At 42.2% G+C, this 26226-nt stretch overlaps 1 protein-coding gene and 1 long non-coding RNA gene across 6 annotated transcripts in view; both read left to right on the forward strand.

Moving 5' to 3' along the window:
• The first annotated feature begins 7721 nt into the window (after positions 1 to 7721).
• Positions 7722 to 12451, forward strand: LOC130179216 (uncharacterized). Its single transcript, XR_008829256.1, has 3 exons — positions 7722 to 8063; positions 8166 to 8273; positions 9698 to 12451. It is a non-coding gene; the product is annotated as an uncharacterized LOC130179216 (long non-coding RNA).
• A 5537-nt stretch (positions 12452 to 17988) lies between these two features.
• The window catches only part of kcnn1a (potassium intermediate/small conductance calcium-activated channel, subfamily N, member 1a), a 51885-nt gene continuing 43647 nt past the window's right edge, over positions 17989 to 26226 (forward strand). Inside the window, exon 1 of one of the 5 annotated variants that reach the window (XM_056390675.1) lies at positions 17989 to 18063. Coding sequence is in view for 3 of the 5 variants with exons in the window: in XM_056390670.1 (XP_056246645.1) it covers positions 19142 to 20464 (1323 nt within the window). In the remaining 2 variants the exon portion in view is untranslated. Of the gene's footprint in view, positions 18064 to 18810; positions 20465 to 25902; positions 26006 to 26226 lie in introns of those variants that run through there. The other 4 variants (XM_056390670.1, XM_056390671.1, XM_056390669.1 and 1 more) reach the window with 4 other exon arrangements.

Here is a 26226-nt window from a genome sequence, read left to right on the forward strand (position 1 = left end):
AAGTCAGTCAGTCATGAACCACACACTTTATCCAAATTTAAAATCTAACCCTACAATCTTGACCTGCTCAAACACTTTTTGACTAGTTTCCATCTACTTTTAAAGCAAATACCTGCTTTTTAATGATGACGATGTTCATTAAACACCAGCCATACTGAAAGTAGAGGTTTTACATTTTGTCCATCAAATATAATATCATAGACAGTGTTGGGCAGTAATGCATTACAGTAATGTGAATACTGTGTAAAGGATTACAATTTTTTAATTCTATATTTAAGTTACAGGTACTGATCTGGGAGCACTTCCTTTACTTTTACATTTTGGACGGTCGGCCTGTTTGCTGGTTTACCGGGAGTTTGATGGACAGTTCACATCATTTTCGTCTCTGTGTTCAGTGGTTCGTGTTAGCTTGGCTGTTTAGCCAGACAAAATTTACTATAATAACTAATAAAATGAGGACATAAGACAACAGATTCACCTCAGCAGTCCTCAGCAGTGAAGCTGTTTAAACTCTGACTTTATCACTTTTGCTCTCAGGCTCAGTCTCCATGTTAATTTAATCCTTAGAAACAATGGGTGACTAGCTTGTTAGCCTATACTGTTTTATTACTATTACACAAGGTTGTCCATCTTATCAGCTAATGCATTTTCCAGCAGCTACTGTACCACTGACCCACTGGTGGCCCTGTCACCAGCTTTAAGGCTTTACAGGATTTAGACTGGTAATGTACCTGACTGCTGAGCCATAGCCGACATTAGGGTAGGATATCAGTGATTCATTACATAGGCACGATGAAGTAGCTCCAAATGCCTGGACTGTATAAAGGTATATAGAATTTTTTGGCAAAGACACTGTCACGACCCACTCTGAGGCACTGCAGAAAAAAATAATTAAATTCTTAAATCATTCTTTATAACAAAATACAATCCTTCGAAAGTTTAACCATTAGCTCGCCTCTACTGGAGTCTGTCCAAAGAAAACCTTTCCTAGAGATCAGGTAAGTGTTTCTTCATGATTATAACATGTATCTAGTAGCCGAGAGCACAGAGAAGCAGTTCCTGTGTCAGACATTTCCATCGCAGTAACTTGTGCCAAGCCTTGAATATGATCCAAGACCATCTGTTGGGTAGATCCTTCGATATGCTAATTGGGTTGGGGCAATCTTTTCTATTTACAATTGAGTATTTTCACTCATCTACTATATCACAGTTGGATTTGCTTATGAATTTAGTTTCTACTGTATAAAAATTACCCTGTTGTGAACTCCTTCCTTGAAAGGCAATGTTAAAGATGTGTTAGCTCACTGTTAATTATTCAGTGATGGATTTTTTTGTTTTTCAGATATATAAACCTTGGCTTCTGGTGTCAGTACCTTTGATAAGAATGTGAGATGTATACCTGTGAAGATTATGGGAACTTAAATCAGGTGTTACATTACAGTGATGATGAATATGTACAAGTAGAGGTGTTTAGTACATGGACAAATGAATCATATTTTTAACACAGAATACTGTATGTGTGCTAGTTTGCAGTGTCACTGTCCAAATCAGTACATATGTGGATTTGACTCATATAATGCAATGAGTCTCCAGTTGCTGATGAAAATTGTGACGAAATATATTTGTCAATTATGGGAAAAATTATGTGATTAAAATGGCGTTTAAAAACAAAATCTTTAATAAACATGAGAAAACGAAATTACATATGACACAGTCCAAATATCTTTCATTGTATGGCGGCACTGCACATTATGCTTCCTGTGTGCCTGAATCATCTTCCCGGTGACTTTACACACTAGCAGCACAGCCATGAGCGCACTGCCGACAAACCTAGCTATGCACTTTAACGCTACATCTGTAGGAACTCCTGCAACATACAGTGATGGGAAAAGAACAGTACAGCAACAGTGGGGCTTTGTTGGAGAAAACGGGTTGACATTTTGACCCACCTCAAATATACTGCTGAAAAACAGAGTGTAGTGTTGTTGGGAGAAAAGTTCTACTGCTACCAAATCCTCAGGAAGAAAACTACAAACCTTAACAGACGCACAGCTCATGGGACACCTCAGAAGTTGCTGTACTATAATTTTAGTAACCCGTAAAACCACTTCATAGTCAGTTGAAGAGGTGCAGACATTTCTCTGTTTGGTATCCCTTCACCATTACTGGTGAGTCTTAGTAACGATGCTACGTTGAGGGGGTATTATCTGCAGGAGTTAAGTCGAGTTGAGTCTTCCTATTTCCCAGAACATTGACCTAGTCCTTTAACTGTGTTTTAACAGGACTTAATTACAGATTATTGAGAGTGCTTAAGTCGTGTTGCCTGATTGTTCATGTAGATGCAGAGTAGTAAGCAGCCAGTCTTCGATTACTCAACTCTATATAGTGTCTTGCATTGCGACTGCATATGAATGAATAACATGGGGGTTGTATCATACTTTCTATATATACAATGAAACATTCTTGTAATGTGTCAGCATCAGTTACTCAAGTCCAGCTCTTCCTCATCTTCATGTAAATTAAAGCAATGTTGTAAACAAATCAAAATTTAACTACAACGTGTTCAATAAATTATGGTGTATATGTGGATTCTGTTTCAATCCATGTTTTCCCACAGTTTTGCCACTCAGTTTTGCTTATTCAAATCTCCAGCAAGAGCTTTAGTCAGTTTCTAAAAAAAGGACTGACTTGACGTAATGGGAACATTGTCAAAACAACCTCAATCTTTAACTCTTCTCTTAAAGTCCCAATCGGTAATTTCTTCGACTGTATACACTGAGGAATTTCCATAAGCATTATTGAAGAGTTACAGATGAAAAATCAGCACTTTTCGTCTCATAGCTGATCTGTATATGGGTTTATTTCACAAGCTTCACAATTATTTTTATGTAATCACACCTTTTACAGCATCTGAAAACCTTGATAAATTAGATGTACTTGTGTTTTAGAGTTAGTCCTTGAATGGAAATATATGTCTTCTCTTTCAGTTATTTTGTTGTTGGGTGACCCATTTGTTTACATTTGTATCACAGATTGTGGTTTTAAGAAATTGGCAAACCCAGGAAAGAAGCTCTTAAGCTGTCCAATGACAAATATATGCTGAGTAATTGTGTATTCAATTATTCATCCTCATGTGCACAACAGTGTGTATGCACATACAGACAGCCCACCACATGCATAGATTGTATTCCAGAGCCATGCATACATATGTATATACAAAATCTCTGACGCATAGCTCCTCTCCCCTCCTTGTCATTCTCACACATAACTAAAAAAACATAAGCCCTGAAATCCTCCTCTTACAGCCGCGGCTTTGGAACACAATCCATCGCAGTTCATGATGAAGAAGCAACTGCTGTAAAATCCAATTGGAGGTTTATGGAGATAGATAGAGATGAATACCTTCTTTCCGTCATCCCTCTCTCTTTCTTTCTGCTACACAAATGCACAAATATGGACACGCACTCACACATGGACACACTTCCTCTTGCTCTCCGAATTACATGGAATCCGCCCAATATTATACAGGATCCTGCTCACAACTGCAAGGGAATCTTTCAGCAGCCTGCGTTTGGTCTCAGTGGGCAGCGCTTCACTGCTGAGTGTGCAGCCTCTCTTGCCTGGGTGGGGGGAGGCCTCCTCTGTCGAGGTATTATCCGCTCCCATCTAATATTCATCAGCCATTGGGAGAATGGTGACGACAAGTCAATTTGATAGGCTAACGATGCACCGAGGTGGTCGGTGTTGTTGTGTGCACATGCAGACATATGAGTCCACATTAACAAGTTATAAACAGTACACACATGGGAGGGCATGTGCATGGAGGCTGGGGTGTGCCACCAGAGTAAAAGAGGTTAGTCATCACCAGTTAATTAAGGTCTACAAAACTTTTTTAAATCTTTTTTTTTCAAAGAAGTTAAAAATGAATAATAATCCAACATTTAAAAGATGTAATTATAGCACACAAATACTATTAAGCAAATTTAAATGATTTCATTACAAATTTCTTTTCATTGGGCCTTTTAAATGCAAATGTATATAATTACTTGATGCAATAATTTGCTGATAATTTATCACAATTTGAAAACTGTTTACCAATTGCAAAGGCACACTCAAATCTTCCAGGGTATGTGTGTGGGTGTGTGGGTGTGTGGGTGTGTGTGTGTGTGTGTGTGTGTGTGTGGGAGAGTATGACATGTGATGATGGGTCATGTAACAGCACACGTGTGCACTGCATGTTTCAAGTGTAAATGGGTGGCCAATTGTTCTCATCTATGGTACACACAACAACATCGCCACTTGACTCAGGCGCCTGTTCATTTGCTGTGTTCTCATTAATAGACACAGTCAGAAGTATGACATGTGGCAAAGATCAGGCCACCTAAACTCACTGAGCCATTAGAAAGGTGCAAATAAAATGCAAACACCACATAGTTAATAATACAAAGTTGACACTACTGTATGGGATAACTGCTTTATGGCAGTCTTAATAAACAGTAAATGTTCTCAGGTACTTCCAATGATAAAACAGATGACTGCACATTGGCCATGCATAACACAACAGTTTTCCTAGGCTCTATACATATGTTTATGTGTCTGTGATAAACAAAAAGTACGACATTCAACAGAGGACTTTCTCACCAATTCCCATAGTGCGTCTCCACACACAAACACACACACACACTGACTCACCCCCCTTCCCCTCCCCTCTTCCACTTTCCCTCTCTTTCTTTGGCATCCATCACTGTCCGTGGCAATGGACTGCGAAACAAATTTCTATCACTATACATTACAGGTTAAGAAAGGGAGCTGGGAATGTGTTATATATGCCGGCTTCGATTTTTATGTAGCGTCTACAGGCTCGTCCATCATTGCTCTGCTAGGCACCCTCGTGCACTGGGCCCCTGACGAGATGTTGTCTTGGCACCGCTATCAATCACCCTACGCTTGCCCGAGCCCCGTGCCCGATGTGCAGGAGGGGGCATGTGTTGTAGCTGCAGGACTCCTTCCCTCCTTCCAACCACGCACTCCCTCCCTCCGCCTCTCCTGTGCCTCCGTGACGGTGACGCCAACACTCACAGTCATTCGTCATTTGAATGGTGCGTTTCGAGCATGTGTTTTGTATCCAGGCCTACGGCCCTGCGTGACCTCTGTGGCTCTTCTATTCTGTCTCTGTACTGCAGAGTACTCAGTGCTTTTAATAACAGGAGATGATTGGGTAATAATTGCGCAGGCCTTGGGGAAAACAAGGTTAGTTTAGACCCACCTGGCACCACTCACCCATGCAGTGATACTTCGGTCAGAGCTATTCAGAAAACACGAGGTGCGTGTCTTCATATGAACCCCAACTGTACAGCCGAGGAAGGGGGCATCACATAAACTGACAGGAGATTACATTATACAGTACTTAAGATGAGAGTGGTTAGATGCTGTGCAGTGCTTTGATTTGTGGCTTCATCAGCTGTTATAATGTCAACCCACCAGGGCCATGAAGGTATAACCTTTACCGCTCTGATGCCATAATGTGCACCTCTACTCTCCCTACATCTTTATAGATGACATATAGAGTTAGACAGACACGGGATGCTGATGCATGTGCCTTTGCATGGCTGCTCAGGCTACCGCTAGACTAATCCTTTTTCTTCCAAAGTCAGGCGGATTATGATTTGAGGAGTACTCCTTCGCCCTTCACACTCCACGGTGAAAGTCACCAACCTATCAGAGAGCATGGGGGGTAGTGGATGTTGGGGGGTGGGGGGGTGAAGGTGGAGGAGAAGGAAGGAGATGGGGAGAGGGCTTAATTAGGCCAGATCACTACCGCTCTCCACCAGCGCCACAGCCACCACCATCCCCGGTCCCTCCGCTATTCCCTTAGATCCCATCCACTTAATGTTCTGTGAAATCATATTCCACTCCCCAGAGAAGAGAGAGAAATCAGAACAATAAAATGACACATTTTAAAGAGAGGCAGCACCACGGGGAAATAGACTGTTAGTGACACATTGAAGATGTTGTGGGCTGATGGATAGCGAGTACATCTGTCTGGCCCATTACCAACAAACAGCATCAGGCCCCAAACACGGCAGAGGAGGAGGCTTCTGCACTTGAGTCACCGGAAAACAAGCAGTCACTATTGTTTTATGTCCAGTTAGATTGCTGAGATACTTATTGTGTGAAGAGTAGATTTTCCTTTTTAAAGTACATCCTAACTAAAATTGGTCTCATATATTTCTATTTTAAATTTACTGTGATAAAATAAGTTTGTGTTTTAGATCAAACACCTGCATATTCTGCCTTACAGAAGCAGAGAGGATTTTTCAGGTTGGCAGATTGTGCGTCAGACAGAAAGGTTGTAATGCCTTCCTTTGATGCCCTTTTGGGGGTGATTACTTTACCTCCAGACATCATTGCCTAGAAACAACATAACACCTAAAAAGGTAGATTCTGCACTCAGACTTTGGATAGTTAAAAAAAGTTTTAAAAAGTAAGCATTATTTTGATTTTTTCTATCCTTAGATGATAGGAACAAATTTTTCTGCAAGGTGTTTGTCTTTCCCTCCACCGTCAATATTTATATTGAATTTAATATATTAAATAACTCAGTAGTCTATATTTAAACGCACAATATTTCATTTTCTGGCACTTAGGGTCTCTCAATCAAAACATATAAGAAAAGACAGAGTTTGGTGACGAAGTAGCAAGGGATCATGGGAATTGTTGTCTTCACTACCATTGTTGTCACTGCAGTCAGCTTCTCCCAGTTAGGATTCCTTCAGCGTCAGTTGTTCAGGAGGGACTGGGTGCTGAGCTGCCGCTAACATTTGCTCAGCGTGTTGGTCTATGCAAGTCTTTGGAGGCCATGCCTTCGTGGACAGCATCCTGAAGGATGAGGCCCCTGAATTGGGACACAGCAAAGGTCATCTCCCCAGCTAGCTTTTCACATACAGTAGCTTTTCTGCTACAGCTGTTTATAGCTTTGCCAGCTGTTTTCACAGAAATTACATGATATTTTAATATTTTTCAAGTGGTAAAACAGATTTAATTTTAATGAAAGTTATAATAACTTTTACACATTAAACTGTCTAAAAATGACTGGACCCATGTTATATGTTTTTTTGAGTTGCGTACTTACACTATCCCAAATGGGAGCACAATTTCATATCTTTAATATCTTTTTTCTGTTTTTGTTATTGTCTTCATATATAGCTCCATTTCTTTGTTGAAAACATGAAAATGAGGTTTTTCTTTTAACAAATTTATATTTATGAATGTAAAACTTTGCAAAAAAAATACAATGACAATAATTAGAAAATATTCCTTTTCATACTTTGTGTTGGTACTTAAGAAACCAAATAATATTTTTTTCCACGTAATATTGTCCAGGATAAACCTACAGATATCTTACCACAGTTTACAGGTATGTACACATTTCCAAAACAGATAGATTACAGTCCCAGTATGACAACCACAGAAGGCACAGCTTATGTCAATATCGTTTCTATATTTAACAAAAAGAGGTCTAACTGTGTTACATCAGTGAATGATTTTAAATGAAAAATCCTTCAGGTTATTGGCCAAAATGAAGTTTTGTGGGAGGCTCCAAACTTTCTTCCGGTCAAATCTACAGGTGTGTCATTTGGTCTCATGTCAATGACATCATATCCCCTATGCGCATGCGTGGTTGTTGTGGTTGCCTGCAGGAATTTCAAAATGGACTTTTATCTAGTTTTAAGCCACATACACTTTTTACAACTTGGTCGTTTTCAATTTCAACCAGATGGAGGATTTTAGTCACCGAATGTCTGGATATTTAGATATCAGAGAAAAAAGCCAGGCAAATGTTTGACAGCTCAGCTCCCAGCCGCCGGACATGTCCTGTCCTAATTTTGCTGAAGAGCATCAGTAAATCTATGATTTTGTAAAAAGTGAAACTGCTTCATTCATTTACCGGTGTTTAATCCGTTGGTCTGTTTGTTATGGAGAGGAGGACATCTCTGCAGATAATTCGGCTGCCGGGAAATGCTCGTTGAACGTCTGGTTCATAAGTTATTAAAGAAACAAAGGTAAACAGTCTCAGTTTCCTCCCTGTCCGCTGAAAAGTGTCAGTGAATAACTAACTACTTTTTAAAGTTATTTCTGGCGCATTTGTGCGTTTATTCGGATAGCTACAGTGACAGGAAGGAGACAGGAAAGTCAGGGGGATGACATGCGGGCCAGAGTCGGACTGGAGCTCGGACGCTGCTGGTTGGACTTTGTGGCACACACTTTACCAGGTGAGCTGCCCTCAATCATCATCATTTATTAAAGTGAAACTGCTTCATGGGTGTTTTCTATCTGTTTCAACCCCTCCGTTTGTTATGTTGAGGAGGACACCTCTGTGGATAATTTTTGTTGAGCTTATCATCTGAACCATAAACACGTGACAATGTAAACAAGACGTATGCGCCTAAGATGCCGACATTGCAGGGTACACAGGTGACGTAGTGAGATAGACGTTTACGTGGTAAATATAATATGCTGTAGTACCGCAGTTTGAGACCTGTCGCGGGCTTTCATATAGCCTAAGTGAGTTTTTTTTTTTTTTTTTGGTAGAAAGTTTTGTATTAGCCTCTGCAGGCTGATATTGACACGGATATTCGTTTTACATTAACTGGAGATGCCTAGTTTTGTTTCGGAGACGTCTTTAAAATCTGGCCACGGTTCACAGGTAGGCTGGCTATGCTGAAAATGACGAATCTGCGAACGAGAACATTTGGAGTGTTGGCATGAACAAAAATCACCATCAAATTATCAGGGAAACGATCAAAACAAAGGTTAGCAGCAATCAATCTGTGCTCCCAACCCTTCCCTGACGTCTACGATAGTGGTGGTGACGACAACGACTCCCATCGTCATCACGCTATTTCATGACGTCACCTGACGCCGTCTTTTGTTATTGTTTTGATTGAGAGACCCCTAGCGGCAGAAGTTACATACTGTGCGTTGAAATAGTGTATGTAGTCACTGCAGTTTGAATTTGTAGGGCAATTTAGCCTTTAATGCCCAGAAATCACTACCTGTGACTAAACTTTAATTTTAAGAAAACAAAAACATCCATGACAAAAAATATTCATCACATATAAACCCATAAAGAGAGCAGGTCTAAAATCATTTAATTATGTTTCTTTCAAAACCTTTCTTAATTTTATTTGCATGAATGGTTTGATATTGAGAGATTATAAAAAAGGTAATGGTGAGGACAGTGACTCTTTAGGGCAACTGCTAAAAATATTCTGTAGCCATGAGAGCTTGGTGAAAAAATACATTAGAGTAAAATTTAAAATGTCACTGTGTCCCTCGAAGGTTAAAACAGTGCTGCTAATAGCTGATAGTCATTCCACTAAAGATTATGACGTCAGTTTTGAATTAGAGCTGCATCCTGTCACATCCAATTCAAGGTACGAAGTTAAATTCTCTGATGAACGGACCTTGTTACAAATTAAACCCTGCTTTAATTCCATAATTAGAAGTGTGTCTGTGTCATTGTTCTGTGTTTCCCTCAGCTCTATTTTAAATTAGCCACAGTCACCCAAATTTACACAAGCAGAGCACTCGAACTGTAAAATTATAGCATAAACGTTGGCTTGTGAATAACAAATTATTGTTGCTTCTGGGTGTGGCTGAAGCTTCCTTCTCTACACTTTCTTTTCTGAAACAGTGCACAGGCAAAGAGGCAGTGAAGCAGACAGGCGGCCCGGGAGCAAGCACCGAAGACGTCCAGCAAAATGGAGGTAGTCTAATAGAGAGAGTGCCAACATGCAGACAGACATGAGAGAGAGGGAGGCTGTCAGGGAGGAAGACAGAGAAAAGCTGGACCAGCACAAAGATACACATGGAATACAAATAATACACAGACTGGACAAACAGCTGGCCAGACAAAGACAGACAGGCGAGTTGACATACACATGGAGACTGATGAATAAGAAGACATGCAGGCGGGCAGGGTGGAGGAAATCCCGACATCCATGAAGAGTAGACGGAGGGTAGACAGACCCACAGGCCGCAGGGATACACATGCTGCCTTTCCACACCTCGGGGACACGTTGGCCCTAAGGAAAAACTAAAGCTAATCCCCCCACTGTGTTTAGTGAGTTAGGGCCCTTCAAGAGCAGAGAAAGTATCTTTACTCCCCACCAAGGAGAAAGGGAGGGAGGGAGAGAGGGAGAGAGACCCTGCATTTTCCAGCAGCCAGATTGCATCTGGTTTTTTTCATTAGGACACAAGGCAGCATTATCATCCAGAACATCTAAATTTACCCCCATCCACTACACTCTTTCTTTCACGCTCCCCTCCAATCATTTCTAATGCACTCTGTCTCCCCGGCCCCCTCCCCTCCCTCTTCTCCCCTCGTCTCCTACTCAATCAGACAGCCCTGTTTTTTTATTTATTTATTTTTTATTTTGCTTTATCCCTCTGTCGCTCTTGTCCTTTCTCTTCACTCTTCTATTTAGGAAGGAAAACAGCATCATTAAGTTGATTTTCAAGGTCCTTTCAGCTATGTTTTTCATGCCAGCGTTGGCCTAAATTCTCTGTGGTGAGAACTTGATTAATCCTTGTTCCTGGATGTTGCTCATTTTAATTCTTTGATAGAAATACAACAAATTATCTGTTTATTTCCAGGAAAGGTCGCCACTTTATTGTCTGTTATCAAAGCACTTGAAGAGATCAGTTACCTCTACCTTAACTGTTTAAAATGCAAGGCCATGAACTCGGAAGTTTAAGCAATTGTGTAAATGATGCAACTATGATGAAATGACAGATATCGTAGTGTGTAGGCCTGTTACACACACCCACACACACACACACACACACACACACACACACACACACACACACACACACACACACACACACACACACGACAATAAAGCCATTCATAAATTTATACTTTAAGTCTACCTAATATGCCAGAAAACAAGCTAGGAGAAGAAACCCTGCCTGCAGATGTTTTAATTAGCTTTGTGATAATCATTAAGAATAATTAAATATCCTATTCATCCAAGCCACAACATTATTATTAAATGTGCACTGAACACAGTCATAGATCAGTATTGCTGAATTTTACAAAACACATTTAAACATTTAAATAGGCTGTTGTAGACCATGACTGGCTGTACTTTTGTCTGGCGCAGTAATATCCCATTTGATTAACTGTTATGCGGTCACAGGTGTTTTCTTTTTGTCTGGCGGCTACAAACGTGAACTAGCGTCATGATGCGGGACTATTTGCTTCATAATTTTCTTTAATGTTCCTCTCATAACATGGACCTCCATATTCTCCGGTCCTACGTCCCCCCCTGCGTCATTTCTGCCTGCTCGTGTTTCTCCCTGTGGCCAATTATCCGCCTCTGAATAAGTGCCTGAGTGAATAGGCTAATGCAACCAGCTGGAGGAGTCCTCTCTGATGCCTGCTTCTTGAGGTATGGTATTCCTGGGTCTCCCCCCGCCGTGTGACCTGCAGGTGACGGGGAAACCTGCCATCTATGTGCCCGGAAACCCTCGACGCCAACACGGCAGCATGAGCTAAAAATAGTCCGCTGGTGATAAATAATAAAACCTCTCCCCATATGCCAAGCGTCCCTCCACATCCTGATTTCAATCTGTGCAGCTAATTGTATGACTTAATTTTGTAAGGCAGGCATTGTAAAGACAAGGAAGTGCTCAGGCTGTTATAATGGTGTGAAGTATTTGGCCTTTGTGGACACAGAAAACACACAATTCAAAGCAAACCAAGGATATCCTGTTCAGCCATAATAGGATTATAAAAATAAACCCCAAAACTCAAAGAAATTAAAATTTCAAAATGCAAAGTACAAGCATTATGATTATTATAGACACGTGGAAGGACACTATCAGGTGTAGCTACAGTCTGTTTGGATTCATCTCTAAAGAACACACACCTCTAACAAATAAATAGCCTATTTCCTAATCGTGACTTCAACCTCATTAAATTATTTTGGACATAAGACGTCTAAAATCAACCCTTTGCATGACAGATAGACAGGCTATGATATATAGGCCTGCAATAGTAAAAATAGCTGAAAATGCAGTGTTTAATAAATCTAAATGCCATTACAGGTTTATTACTGTAGTTTCTTGCTGAACACTCTCCCTGATCAGCATCCTCACACCCCTCTCATTTTCCACAATATAATTATGCACTCTATAATTCTGCATGATTTTTTTCCCCTCCACCATCTTATTCAAAGAGCTGTGTAATTTAAGACTGGTGTTTAAAAAAATCATGCTAAATCAAAGAAAGCAGTACCGTCCTGGAGGAGAGAATGACACGGCGCTCCCTTTTCTGTTTTTCCTGGCTGTCTGGTCACGATTCAAAGCCCTCACAACGGGGAGCTTTGTGTTGATGCTGCTGCAGTTGAGGTCCGCATGGGAACCCCCCCCCCCCTCTCAATATAGCCACCCCCCACCCCTCCTCCTCATTTTCCTCTCCTCTTCTCTTACTCCCCTCTCCTCCATCTCTCCCTCCTCTTCATCCCCCTGCCGCTCCTCTTCATCCTCCTCCTCCTCCTCATCCTCCTCCTGCTGCTTTCTCTCCTCTTTCTCTCCTCCACCCACGCACGGCTCTCCACGACCAAGAGGCTAAAAATAGCAGCAGGAATCCCCGCATCAATTCAGAGGAAGGAGGGGGGAGGAGGGGAGGGGGACATCAGCGCACACAAGGTCATAAAACCTCCCTCCAGTGCTTTTCTTGATTTGTCACAGCTCCCATCAGCGGTTTTTTTCTCTCTTTTTTTTGCCGGGAGACCCGCACCGTGTCAGATTTTATTTTATCGTCCTGAATTGATAAACGTCCAAATTGTATCGATCCCCTGCAAATCACATTTAACGCCCCTCCTATAATTAATTTCATGACACAGAGGTGGAAATGAGATTCCAATGCGGGCTCAAGGCAAAAAATAAAATAGAATTAAAATAAAATAAAATAAATAAATTAAAAAAAAAAAAAAAAGCGAGAGAAGACTCCTCGTCGGTTTTATCAGCACGCAAACAGGTGGAGGAAAGAAAAAAATACATGAAAAAATACACGAGAAGAGAAAGAAGAGGAAGCAGCCAGTGGCTGTAACAATAAGCTGAGCATGTGCTCGCTGAATTTCAGAGCGTGTGTTCCCCGTTATTCCACGCTACAAGCGACAGGAGACTGCAATGACTGGGAGAGCCCCTATTCTTAGCAGGAGACTATTGATTGTCCTCCTGTCATTTATAATCACTGTTGATGTGTCTTCCACAAGCAGAGAGCTTCCATCTGATCAAAGGTATGTCCTTTCCTTTCCTTTCCTTTCTTTTCCTTTCCTTTCCTTTCCTTTCCTTTCCTTTCCTTTCCTTTCCTCAGTGCCTTGCCTTTCAGTTCATTCTCTTTCCTATCAGTATTAGTTTAGTTTAAAAAAGGCTGTGAAAAGATTGCATGATGAAATTGCAATTGCAGGGTCTAATATCTGTAGCTAATAACCTTTATAGCCCACTTCATTTGCATTTTCACAGCTAACAGCACCAGTGCATGACTTTTTTTTGTTAGGGATGAATCTTCTTATCTGACGTGGCTACACCTCGAGGAAGCAGAAATGGACCATATCTGTGTTTCTGGTCTACAGGAATAGGGATATTCTGCATTAGATTAGCCTGATAATGCCATGTTGCCTGTGTACAGTATTTACATTTCCTGCCCTTGTACAGAGGGTGTGAGGTGATCTATTCAGGCAGGAAAATCATTGAAGTGTGTGTTCTTCTTGAAACGGTTTCTAAAGGATGTTTTATAAGACATGCTTTTTATAGACAAGTGTACAGTCCATCTCTGCCTGCTGGTGGTGAATATAGGGGGTCAGTTGGTCATCTCCTTTGTGTTTGTTGCGGCTCTGATGATGAGACGGGGACCGAGTCTTTGAACCTTTGCATTAGTGATGAGCTTTCTCCTCTCTTTATCTCTCATCACCATATTTTACAACTGGGCAAACTGAGCCTCTCTCGTCAAACGCTGGTCCCATCCGCCCACACAGGTATGTGTTCACATGTGTTCACATGTGCACACTGCTGCACAAACACACACTCTGAGGCGCGTGTTTTGAACACACACACACACACACACACATAAGCATAATGTCTTAACCATCTATATGCAAGGGCACACACGTATACTGCTTGTCGTCCACACACACACACACACACACACACACCATACTGCGTTCTAAATGGACCCTGCCCTGTTTTTTCCTCTCTTTCTCTTTGCCCACTTCAGTTCTCCTCATCAACAACCACTCCATTTCATGCAGTGACGACATTGTGCTCTGTGAACAGAGGGTGATGGTCCAGTGCTTCAGCCAAGGCCACGCTGGAGAAAACAAGGCAGGTGTTTGTTGTTGTGTAGCGAGGAGACGTCATGTACGGCCAGCAGCAGACAAACCCCAGTGACACTTCTGTCATTACTACATTAACACTGCCACACCTTGATTAGAGGTAGGAAAGAGTATGACGTCTAATGCTTTAAAGCTAGTGAGATAACGTCTCAGTTGGAGATAAGTTAAATGAAAGCGGGAGCTGTCGAATGAAAAACAAATCTTTGAATAAGCTTTAAATCTTTTGGGAATCGTCTTTTTCATAGTTTTTATAGGAAGATTTTGAGAATATTATTTTTCGGTGTTACTGTTCTTTTCTTGCTAAATATTTTTGTCATTCTTGTGGAAATAGCTGAAATAAGATTTTCATAATCTCATTATCAAAAACCCAAGCAAATGTAAAATTATAATGAATGATCAGACCTGTGCTGTGATAGCCCTTCCTTTAGCGAGCTGAAGAGGAAACAACCATAACAAGTGGTGGGGGGCGTTTTAGTGTGGACTAAGGTGACTAATTGCCCTCTTGTTCATCCTCTGAGATGGATGAGAACACTCACCCCCCTGCTCCTCTAAGCTTATGGTTGTGTGTTAGGATTACCCAGGATGCTTCTTGAGTATCCCCTTATTCCTTCAATGGGATCTCATCACATCTCATCTCGGATGTTGCCTGGCATGCTTCTGCATTACAGCTGCTGCCTGCACGGGCCACTTTATCATTCCCTGCACCTTGGCTTTGCCTGTGGCGGTAATAGAAAACACTTCATCACAGTTGTCCGCCTTGCGCAGGTCTTTCCACTCATTTATGTGACTTTGGGATGCTAACATGTCAGCTGATATTTAACAATGACTCTTCCTGTACCTGCCTCCTCCTGAATGATGGCAAAGCTGCTTAGTCATTTGAGTAGCCGGAGCAAATCTAACTAATGATCTTAGCTGTCAGAGATAAATTCCACCATTGGGCGCAGGGCCCTGTCACTGCTGCTGCTGCCGTGGCTGGCAGCCTGTATCTCCCAGACGCGCTGTCTCAAGCCTGCCCTCGGTATCATCTCACACCGGCTGCACTGAGCTTACCATGATGCCACAGCCCGGGTTGAGTCACGACTCGTCTCTTATCTCTGAGATCGCAGGTTGTTTATCATGTGTAGAGCATATCAGCATTTACGCAGGCCAGCCGCATCAGTCCAGCAGAATATGTGTCACATTATTCACTGGTCATAACACTGTATCAAGGCCCGCTGTCGCTCCGGCAGCCTCAAACTCACTCTATCCTTGAGGCATCACTCCAGTTAGTCATAGCTGAGGGAGATGACAACCATAGCCATGACATGCAGTGAATTGACAAATTAATTCAAGATGGCTGCCTTCCACTCCATGGCTATCACATAACAAGGCAAAGAAAAACAATGTAGGGTCCCACTTTGCTGCAGATCGCAGTCAGGGCCAAGAGGAAGTGTTTTATTTTTTTTTTTTGTCTTTTTAACAACACTGGGACACTTTTTTGTTTCCTTCTTCTTTGTGTTTCTCTCTATATGTGCTTCTGTCCACAGGATAACAAACATGGACTGCAGCTCACTATTACAAGAGCACAAACTTAAGTCATAATGACATCGTGACTGGTGGTCTGGTGGTTAGAGAGACAGTCTGATAAGCGAGTAGACACACAAAATGTCTCCAATTCAGTCTCGGTCACACCAGTTAATTTAATCATGTGTCATGATATTCAATTAAACCTGATGGACACATTAAGTAGAACACAGAGGTTTACAACTTTCTGTAGGAATAGAGATTATAGAAGCACATATGACTTATCATTCAGTGTTAAGATAATAGGCTAATCTCTGTACCTGTGTGTAATTATTTTTGGTTTACTTCACAGTACAACACATTTTCTGTCTTCCTCCTCTTTTCAATTCAACTCTTTTGATCCATTCTGTGTTGGCGTACCTGCTCTTTTTAGATATCTCTTCCTCTCTGTCCTGTGTTGCTCACACATGTGCGCACATACAGCGCACGCGCACACACACACACACACACACACTAGATTGCGCACACTATCAGTTTCTCCCTCTCTCTCACACACGCACGAATACTTACACATCTCTCTGCTTCTCCCTGGTTGGTTTTCTCTTTCTCTGTAATTACAGGCTCCTTATCTACTTCCTATGTTACGTGCTGCAGCCACTGGCCTCCTCCATGTTTCCTCCTCTACCATTTTAGTGTCACAGATCTTCCGCTGCTTCTGCCTTCAGTAGCCAACAGGGACAGAGACACACAATATGCTTTTTAACATGGCTGGAGTCGGCCAAGTTTGACGGCTGCATGCATGGGACAAATCCAAGAGGCACTAAATTCTGGTGGCAGTTTTTGCTAGAGAGAGGGTGCTTGAGTGAAATATTGCAGTGTTGTTATGGTTGTGGGTGTGGGAAAAGGGGGGGGTAGATAGAAAATTGGCATACATGGCCGGTTGGTGAATGAATGTTTGTGTGTGTCCAGGAGTTGTAAAGTTTGATTTAATTATTCATGTGGAAGCTGTAACATTGCTTCCCAAACTAGCAAATGAAACTCCATCTCGCCAAAGAAGTCGCACAGGTCACACCGACCAATTACTTAATGAAAATGATCAGGTTTCTGATGCAGCCCTGACCGCAGCTCCACTCCAGATTCCTGCAGTACTTCATGTAGCTATAAAACAGAGTGTACCTCAGCTTTCTTCCAGTGGTTGGGCAAAGTGTGCCACTGCTGCAGTCTTTAGACCCATCAAAACTCCAAATGGCTGAGCCAGCTTTAAGGAAAGGATTATTACTTATTAAGAATGGCTAATGTATGATGTAAAAGTTGGCTCCCTCTCCATCTCTACCCCCTCCTGCCACTTTGGCTCAGCCTCAACTTCTATCTATCTCTCTTGCACTAAAGTTATGTGTTTATGTTGTTTATCCCTATATTTTCTCATGATAACCCTCATAGAGCGTGACCATAGCAAGAGGCGTACAGCAACAGGTTACATGTACAGAAGAAAAGTGAACGTTTTCAGTTTGCTTTTGAAAAATGGACGCTGTTGTGATAGATCGTGGTTCATCTGGCAGTTTGTTCCACAGAGTAGGACCAAAGCAACTGAAACCACCCTCACCAGGTCTCTTATTCTAGTTTGAAAACTATTATATATTTCTGATACTTTAATTCCTTATTCTGCACCTAGACCCCTGAGGTCCTCAGCTCAAGTGAAAGGGCCATCATGCTTTTACTGTTTTAGCTGCACCACTGTGGAATAAACTCTCCCTCAGTAGTTCAGCTGAGCCTGGGCCATATTTTAAAAAGCCTTTAAAACCCTACAGTACTTGTATAGTTTTTTATTAAAACGTATCACTCCAGTTGTTTTATGTTGTTATTTTTGTTTTATTTCTACATTTCTGACCAATCCCTGAAATTCTTATTTTATGTAATGGTGTTATTATGATGACCTGAGAGATCTTGGTTAACTAAATCAAGGTGGTGTCTGTAAAGTTACAGTCTTTACCAGTGCAAAATTCCCTCTTTGTGTTACTCTCACTTCACTACAGCTCAGCAAGGAAACACTGCCTGGGGAAACGCAGAGATGGGAAATCATTCAGATTGACAGTCTTTACCTCCATGGCCAGTACATGAATGATATGTACTTCTTCAACGTGCATGTGGACATGTGAGTATTGTTTTATCAACTTTTTTAAGACAGACAAAAAAAATCGTATTTTATCGTTAAGTTATGACAGCTGATGGACGGTTGTCCATCCTCTGGCTACTTGACACCACGACAGAAGCCGTTCTGACAGATGTGCGTCCGAACTCGTTCAGCACCGCGGACAGCTCCGTTTGCGCCTCGCCTCTCTCTGTCACCATCTAGCCGCTTCCCTGACTGCTGTGACAGTAAAGCCTTTACCATGTTATACTGAGAGCATGCAACAGCATCGAGCAGCGACACACACACACACACACACACACACACACACACACACCACACTGCCAGCTGACTGCAGGCTCTGCATGCAGCACCCATTCTCAATATTTCTGCCTGGTAATACAAAACCAGGCATATTCTGCTAAATTATTAAATAGCAGACTGCAAGGCACAGGCTGTATGGCATGAGGTAATCGTTCCAGCCCTGTTCACTTTATGCTTCTCTATGGGCCAACAAGTGGAAATGTGCTTTGTCAAATAGATATCAAGAGTGTGATTGTTCCTCTCATGGTTTCTTTTAAATGCTGACACTTTATGGACATCCAACTTGGAGGGAAGGTAATCAGTCAGAATTGATCATATGAACCATAGTGACGCTCGGGCTTTATCTAAGCAAAAGATAATGTTTGACAGGCCTATGGATCTGTTTGGGTGACGTAGCAGTAAAAGTGATTTCTGATTATGCAGGGTGGTTATGGCAACATTGACAAAGTCGATCTATTGGGTCCACAGCGGATTAAAATGATCGACCATGTGAGCTGGATTTAAACACCTTTCTCCATCTCCATAGTCCTATTCTTGTAATATCCTAACACCCTTAAGGAGTGATCGATCCGCTGCAACCTGTGCGCATAGCAGGGAATGGACCGATATTCAGTCGAAGGCGGTGTTTTGGCTGTACAGTGACGTTTTAAGGCAGGTCTTGGTCAAACCTACCAATGATACAAGTCGGTCCTATTCTGCTGGGACTGATCGCAATGAACGGGTGTCGGAGCTCTGCACGGCAAAGGAGCAACCACTGCGAGACGAGGCGATCAAGGGGATGCGGCATCGGTACGCGGGAGCTGTCCATCAGCACCAAATCCCCGACGAAAAGCAAGGAAGCAGCAAGCAGAGCCGAGACCCAGACGCTCCAGTTTTCAGCTTGCCGCCCCCGCCCTCTTCTCACCACCGAGACCGCACTTCGACCACCGCCGCTCACCGCCAGAGCCTCCAGGAGCTCCCCTGTCTGAGCCAGCCCACTCGGAGACCTGTTCACAGCGGCGACCCTCTACCTCTGGCGAGCAACGACACCGCCCAGCGACCTTCACACCGAGGCTGTGAACCCAACACCGGGCAGCCGGCGCACCTGCAGCAGGATCCCTGGGCCCCGGTCGGCTCTCAGCAGCAGCCGCCGCCGCCGCAGTCACAGAAGCAGCCTGTTTTTCCAAGCTGCCACTGCAGTTTTTCCGAACAGGAGGCGAGCCTTCCTCAAAATCAGCACCATCCTGTCGATTCTCTCCCACCGCAGCCCTCCCCACCTTTTCCGCCGCCTATACTACCACCGCCACCAACGTCGTCCTCCTCCTCTCTGCTGTTTTCCCGGGAATCTAAAAGGGGGGATCGTCTCCGAAGGAGTGCCAATAATTACCAACAGGCAAGCATCGTGGAACGCTGCAGGGGAGGAGGAGGAGCAGGAGGGCACCGAGACCACAGGCAGTTGTTGCAGCAACAGCAACAGCAGCAGCAGCAGCAGCAGCAGCAGCAGCAGCAGCAACAGCATCAACAGCACAGTCATTTAAGACTCCAACAGAGGGACCCCTCCCCTGAAGGAATCCGTGCAAACTCACAGAAAGGGCGCTCTTTAAATGTATGTGAGTCAACCGAGGCTAACAGGAGAGCATTTGAGTCTCAGACTCAGGACCTGCAGCAGCAGCAACAGCAACAGCAGCAACAGCAGATCCCACAATTACGAGCGCAGCAACAGCTTCTGGTGGGGAGCAGCTTGCCTATCAACTACTGCGCCAGCGGCTCAGGAGAGCTATGTAGGACTCACCAGGCTCCACTGCTGCAACAGCAAGAGCAGCAGCAGCGGCAGCAGCAGCAGCAGCAGCAAGGCGCACTGGGGCTCTGTCCCCAGCGTCCGCAGCACTGTGAACAAGACCGCAATAAGTCTGGGAGGATCGCCGCGCAAGGCGATCAGGCGCAGCCAAACAGCCGCGACTCCCGCGTAACCCCCCCGGTAACACAACAGGCATACGCGGGGAACTCGTCTGCGACTGGCAGCAATAGCAGCAAAGACAGCCCCAACTACGGCTCGAGCTATCACCTGTGGCCAGAGAGCCCGCATAAAGGAGAGGAGAGGATACGCATCGACCTCCATAAGGTAGCCTGGATTTTTCACATTTTCTCATGCCATATCTCAGCTAATTAGCCTCCAGTCACAAAAACAAAGTGGCCTAAACGTTTTCACTCAATGACCACGCCTGTCATATGATTTTGATAAAACACATTCGCCTATGTGTATATTGTGCGCGCGCGTGCTGTGTGCGTGTGTGTGTGTGTGTGTGTGTGTGTGTGTGTGTGTGTGTGTGTGTGTGTGTGTGTGTGTGAAGGTGGGGTATTTGAATCGTCATTCAATGTTAGGCAGCTTTTCCAAAAAAAAAGCACCGATGTAACTACCATAAATGTGACCCTGCGCGTGATATTTCTCATCTAACCTGCTTGTTTGTTTGATTTGGTCACACAAGCAGGCGCGTGCACGCACGAAAAACGCGATCGCGGAAGCGCACACATACATACACACACGCGCGCGCGCACACACACCTGTTCCATGTTGCAGTGTTGTTTTGGGTAGCCCACTGAAAATATTCAAATGACGCTCCCTGGCAGCTGAATCAGAAACAAAGCGCCTGTTGTTTCCACAGAACAGAGGGGGATCTGAGCGGGGGAATTTTAATACTTTGGCTTCCAGACACCGTTTCTGACATAATGGTTATAGCTTTATATCATTAGGCCTGTACCTGTCAGTGTGAGCAGTTGCTGCCTGGTGTTCAACATACTTCCAAACTCACTTTCTACAGTCGCATGTGCAATATGTTCTGCTCGGAGAGCTGTGTTGCACATAACAGTCCTTTCTAATGGATTCTCATAATATTCATACACTAAAAATAGAACCAAAGACATTTCGTGGCAATAAAACCTATAAAGGGCTTTTTTTTTTTTTTTTTTTTTACATCTGATCAAAGACATGACAACAGGAAACTGGAGAGGATAAGCTCGTTGATTTTAATGACAGATAAAGTGACAACATGGATGGAAACATCTTATGAGGACATGATGTCAAGTAAATTAAGGTTGCAAAATGAGTTAAAATATCCCTGCAGAAAATGAAATCATAGGTTAAGTAAAAGTGTGGTAACAAGTGGGAAAGTGTGTGTGTGTGTGTGTGTGTGTGTGTGTGTGTGTTAAAAAGGAGAAAGAAAGACGACCTTTAAAGCAGTTTGAATCAAATGATGAAAAATCTATCTCTAATCATTAAAAGATGTAGATTTTCTGGCAGTGTGCATGTTACCATCCACTGATCCTCCCTGTATCTGACAGAAAACTGAGTGTAAGTGATCTTGGAAAGTGGTTGTGAGCATGAAAGATCATCGTCATGTACATTTGTTCAATATTTTGTTGATGAGTGAGTGAGTTGAATGGTCTTTGTGGCTGCTCAGAGTGGGAGAACAAATTGTTTTTGGTACACTTTGGATCTTAAAGAGAAAGATAAACCAGACAGAGCTAAATCAAACAGCGAGGTGTTAAAATGCATTGTCGCTGGATCTTGCTCACAAGAGGATATTTTATTTTTATTTGTTTTACAATGTGCCACCAGTCATCTCCCCTGAGAAATCCGGTTGTCCTATCATGACTAAATATTGGTCACACAGATGTTCATTATGGTTGTGAAATTTATTTCTTAGTTTTAATTGATGATCATCCGTTTAGTCCCCACCATTGTTTTTGTTTTTCCTCCCCTGGCGTTTACTGGAGGTGAAGTTTTAATAGAGAGAGAGAGAGAGAGAGAGGAGAGAGAGAGAGAGAGAGAGAGAAGAGAGAGAGAGAAGAGAGAGAGAGAGAGAGAGAGAGAGAGAGAGAGAGAGAGAGAGAGAGAGAGAGAGAGAGAGAGAGAGAGAGAGAGAGAGAGAGAGAGAGAGAGAGAGAGAAAAGAACAGGAGCCACTGATGAGGGTGCAGCATCTAAATAAAAGCACCAGACTCCTTTTTAAAATGCTGCCGCTGTTTTCAGGGGCTGAGCTGGCACCAGTAGCAAAAGGTGGTACAGCGAACCACCTTGACATGACTGTTCTGAACTTGGCTCGATTTTGGAGCATCAGCAGAACAGAACAGCGAAATGACCAAATGACTGAAGGGAAAGTAAACTTTTTTTTTTTTTTCTTGAAGTTGCCACTATTGTGAAAATCACAAGGTGTTTGGTGAGAAGGAGGCAGTGCAGAATCCAGATGTATATATCTGAAATATAGAAACCACTTGGTCTCCAATATTATATCCAACCATTTACCACTATAAAATGTTGTTTCTCAAGAACACAAGGATGTTGTGACACTACTATTTTTATATACTATTGAATGAAAGCCCATATTGTACTAATTATAGTGTCAAACCTCATTACAAAGACTCTTTGATAGGTCGAAAAATAGTCCAAGTGAACACTCATTATTGTTTAAAGCAGCAGGGATTTTAACAAGCTGTAGGACTGTGTCGTCTTTTAAATCCATTCTGACTATGCTACTGGAAGAATTCTTTGTATTTCCCAAACTGATGTGATGGCTAAAGTGAAACTAAAAGCTTGGAAATGATCTGAGATGTCAGCTTGCAGCAGGAAACTTATAACGTAAAACAACTTGACTACTAGAAATGATCAAAACGGCAGTATGACTTGTTTTATAATTATCTTCTCTTGTTTGCAGATTCTTAGCATTTAATTCCCTCTGTAAACTACTACTATGGTTTACAGCGGGACCACTGTACACAGCTATTTATTACACAAGTATGACATAATCCCCTTTCAATCATGAGACTGGAAATCTGAAGGAACAAAAAAATCTTAGAAGTGCTCCCATGACAGACTCTGCCTAAGTATCAAACCTTTTCCACTTGTTCAGATCCAACCATGCCAAGTATTTTGATACGGCTAGACATGCTTATCTATTCACGGATATTTGCGGGATCGTGGTTACATCTTATTGGCTCGCCCTTAATGAGACGGCCCCTACCCCCACTCCCATTGGAAATCCCTTAAACAAAACACTTGTGACAGAACAAGCCTGATAAAGTGTATACGATTACAGTATCCCACAGCACACCCTGAAACTCTATAGCTAGCCCACTGAACTGATGGCGGGTAGTACGATATTGTGTCCTGCCTCAATAACATTGTGCTTTGAAAGGTGCATTGCTGCTTCTATTGTGATAGGCTGTGTAAGTACTCTAATGCCTGCCACTTACTGCTATGGTGATATCCCCTGCAGGGTCACTGTAGTACATAAACACTGGTGGATTTGCTCTTGTTTAACAAGGCTGATTTTTAAGGATACACACACGTCGTGTTAAGCAAAAAACTGTGATTAATCACTTCCTGTTTGTCAGATTCAATGCCACACAAGGCCTGAGATGAAGGTTACAATGAGAACGCGAGAATTGCCCCAGTATTAGGAAGTGCACTTTCTTTTTCACATTTAAGCCGGTTCGCAATTTCAAAAATTACATTAATATGACTTTTATCACTTGCTGGGACAATGCAGGTGATTTGTGGGAGCCCAAGCCTGATGAATCCTTCCTAGTGCATTGTGGGTGACCAATATTTTAGCAGTACAGCTAAAAACTCATTTATTATTGATTAATCTGGTGATTTGTTGTACAAATAAAGAATTAGGTTGACACCTATTTAAATTAGATGGATTGAAATGTTTTTCTTTCATCAACTAATTTTGAAGATTATACTGTTTTTAAATTTTTAGATGGTTTGTTTTTATTAATCCAACCATTCAAACCCATGAAATATTTGTGGTTTTCAATTATCTACTTTAGAGAAAAGCTTTAACCAGTGAATTTATTTTTCCTCCAAAAGGATTCATCAATTATCAAAACTGTTGACAATAAAAGTCGATTGATTAGTTGATTAATTGTTTCAGCATTACAAATTTTAAAAGAAAACAACTCAGCAGGCACGACACAACAGAAAATGTTATGTTGTGTTATGTTATGTCATGATTAGCTTTCAATTGATTATTTTTGCTAAATCAATCAATCATTTGCCTTATAAAATGTCAGAAAACAGTGAATAATATCCGTCACAATTTCCGTAAGCCTACAAAGATGCCTTGAAATAACTTTTTTTTGTCCAATTAGAATCTCAAATCCCCCAAGTAATGACTTTTACTATCACATAAGACAAGAAAAGCAACAAATCCTTACAATTGAGAAGCTGCAACTTGAGAATGTTTGATATTTCTGTCTGGAAAAGGTCTTAAATGATTAAGTTATTTCTGATGCTGTAATATGATTTAAAGTATAACAAATGCCTGGTGCTTAATATTCACTATTTACTAGTTATTATTTACTAGTTATTATTTATTATTATTATTTATTATTTACTAGAATTATTTGTTTCATAATTCAAATGGAAGAAATCAGATCAAGGGTTAAAGGCGAAAAGAATAAATAGGAATATTCATAGCCTGGTGCCACTGCTTCCTTCTGCTGTCACATCACCCATGTTTGTTGGGTGCACTGGGCCTGTAAGCTGCTCTACTGTAGCTGTAACTGAGTGTGTTTGTGTGTGTGTGTGTGTGTGTATGTGTGTGTGTGTGTGCGCGTGCATGTACGTGTGTGTCAGACAAGTGCCAGCCCACCTTTCTGGAGAACATAAGGTTGTATGTGTCATTGCAGAATGGATGGCTCGAAAGAGGAGGAAAGCTATTACAGTAAAGCCTTTTGTGCAGCTCCTGCCAAACTGCAGTCCAACACGCGTATAATCACCCTATATGATCTAGGAAAGGTCAACCCAGTATATATCAAAGTGGCACTTGCAACCAACTTAGTGTCTCTTTGACGCTGTCTGGAGGATTTAGCGTGGTCGTGTTTAGTGGTGGTTGTGTGTGAAAGCTTTGAAGAGTAGAGTGTGAATGATTTTTTTCCCCCCAGAAACATGAACAGCAGCTTAAGTGACGGGCAAATCAAACACTTCTTCTTCCTTTTTAAAAAAATAAAAAAATAAATAAAAATAGTTTGGAATATTTGCTGCTTTCCTTTTTGGTGCTTAGTTTTTCTTATAATTAAGATCATTTATTTTGAGTGACTCCTACCAGAGCGCTTGTATTTTCTCTTGCTTTCCTCCTGTTTAAATTGAGGAAAACGCTGAGGTAATTGGGTTGCCGGCTCTCTTTAAAAACTAGTTCATCTTATCAGTTGCGTGTTTGTGTTGGCTCCGTTATAGCACTGAGGTAACGCTGAATGCTGGAGCTTGGAACAATTGATGTCGACAGATCTGCTTACGGCATTATGATTTACAGGCAGGCTTGTGCCAGCAGGAACATTATGTCGATGTAAACTTTCTCTATCGGTCCACTCTGCGCTGTTCTTACAGGGCCTCCGTTTGTTTTTCTCTCATTAGGCGTCCATGTTTCCACTGCCTCCTGCATTCGAGTCCGTGAAGGGCAGCCAACACCTTGAAAGTAAACACACACCCCGCTGAACAATTAAATGTCAGACAAGGGGCAGATCCTAGTTTGCAACCTCTTTCTATGACGAAGGAGTGGCACTGCTGTAGATCTCTGATAACGCTCACTATTGTATGAGGAGTGGTAGGTGTGAGCTGTGGGAGACTCTTAGTTTCAGCTGCAGCCGGCAACACACACGCAGTAAGTATGAACATGCAGCTCTTTTAAAAATTGATTGCTGTTTTCCCTATTTTTTTATTTTATTTTATTTGTTCGTACGCTGTGTTTAAGTGCAAGGCTGCGCTCCGGCTCTGAAATAGATTTGTGTTACCATGTGTGTTGCTATGGAGAGATCAGCCTGGTATTGTGTAGCAGTCTCTCTCAGGGGTATTGAGTTTGGTCAAGGAATCATGTGCAGAACA

Source organism: Seriola aureovittata, chromosome 12 (assembly GCF_021018895.1).
Source record: "Seriola aureovittata isolate HTS-2021-v1 ecotype China chromosome 12, ASM2101889v1, whole genome shotgun sequence".
NCBI classification, from domain to species: Eukaryota; Metazoa; Chordata; class Actinopteri; order Carangiformes; family Carangidae; genus Seriola; species Seriola aureovittata.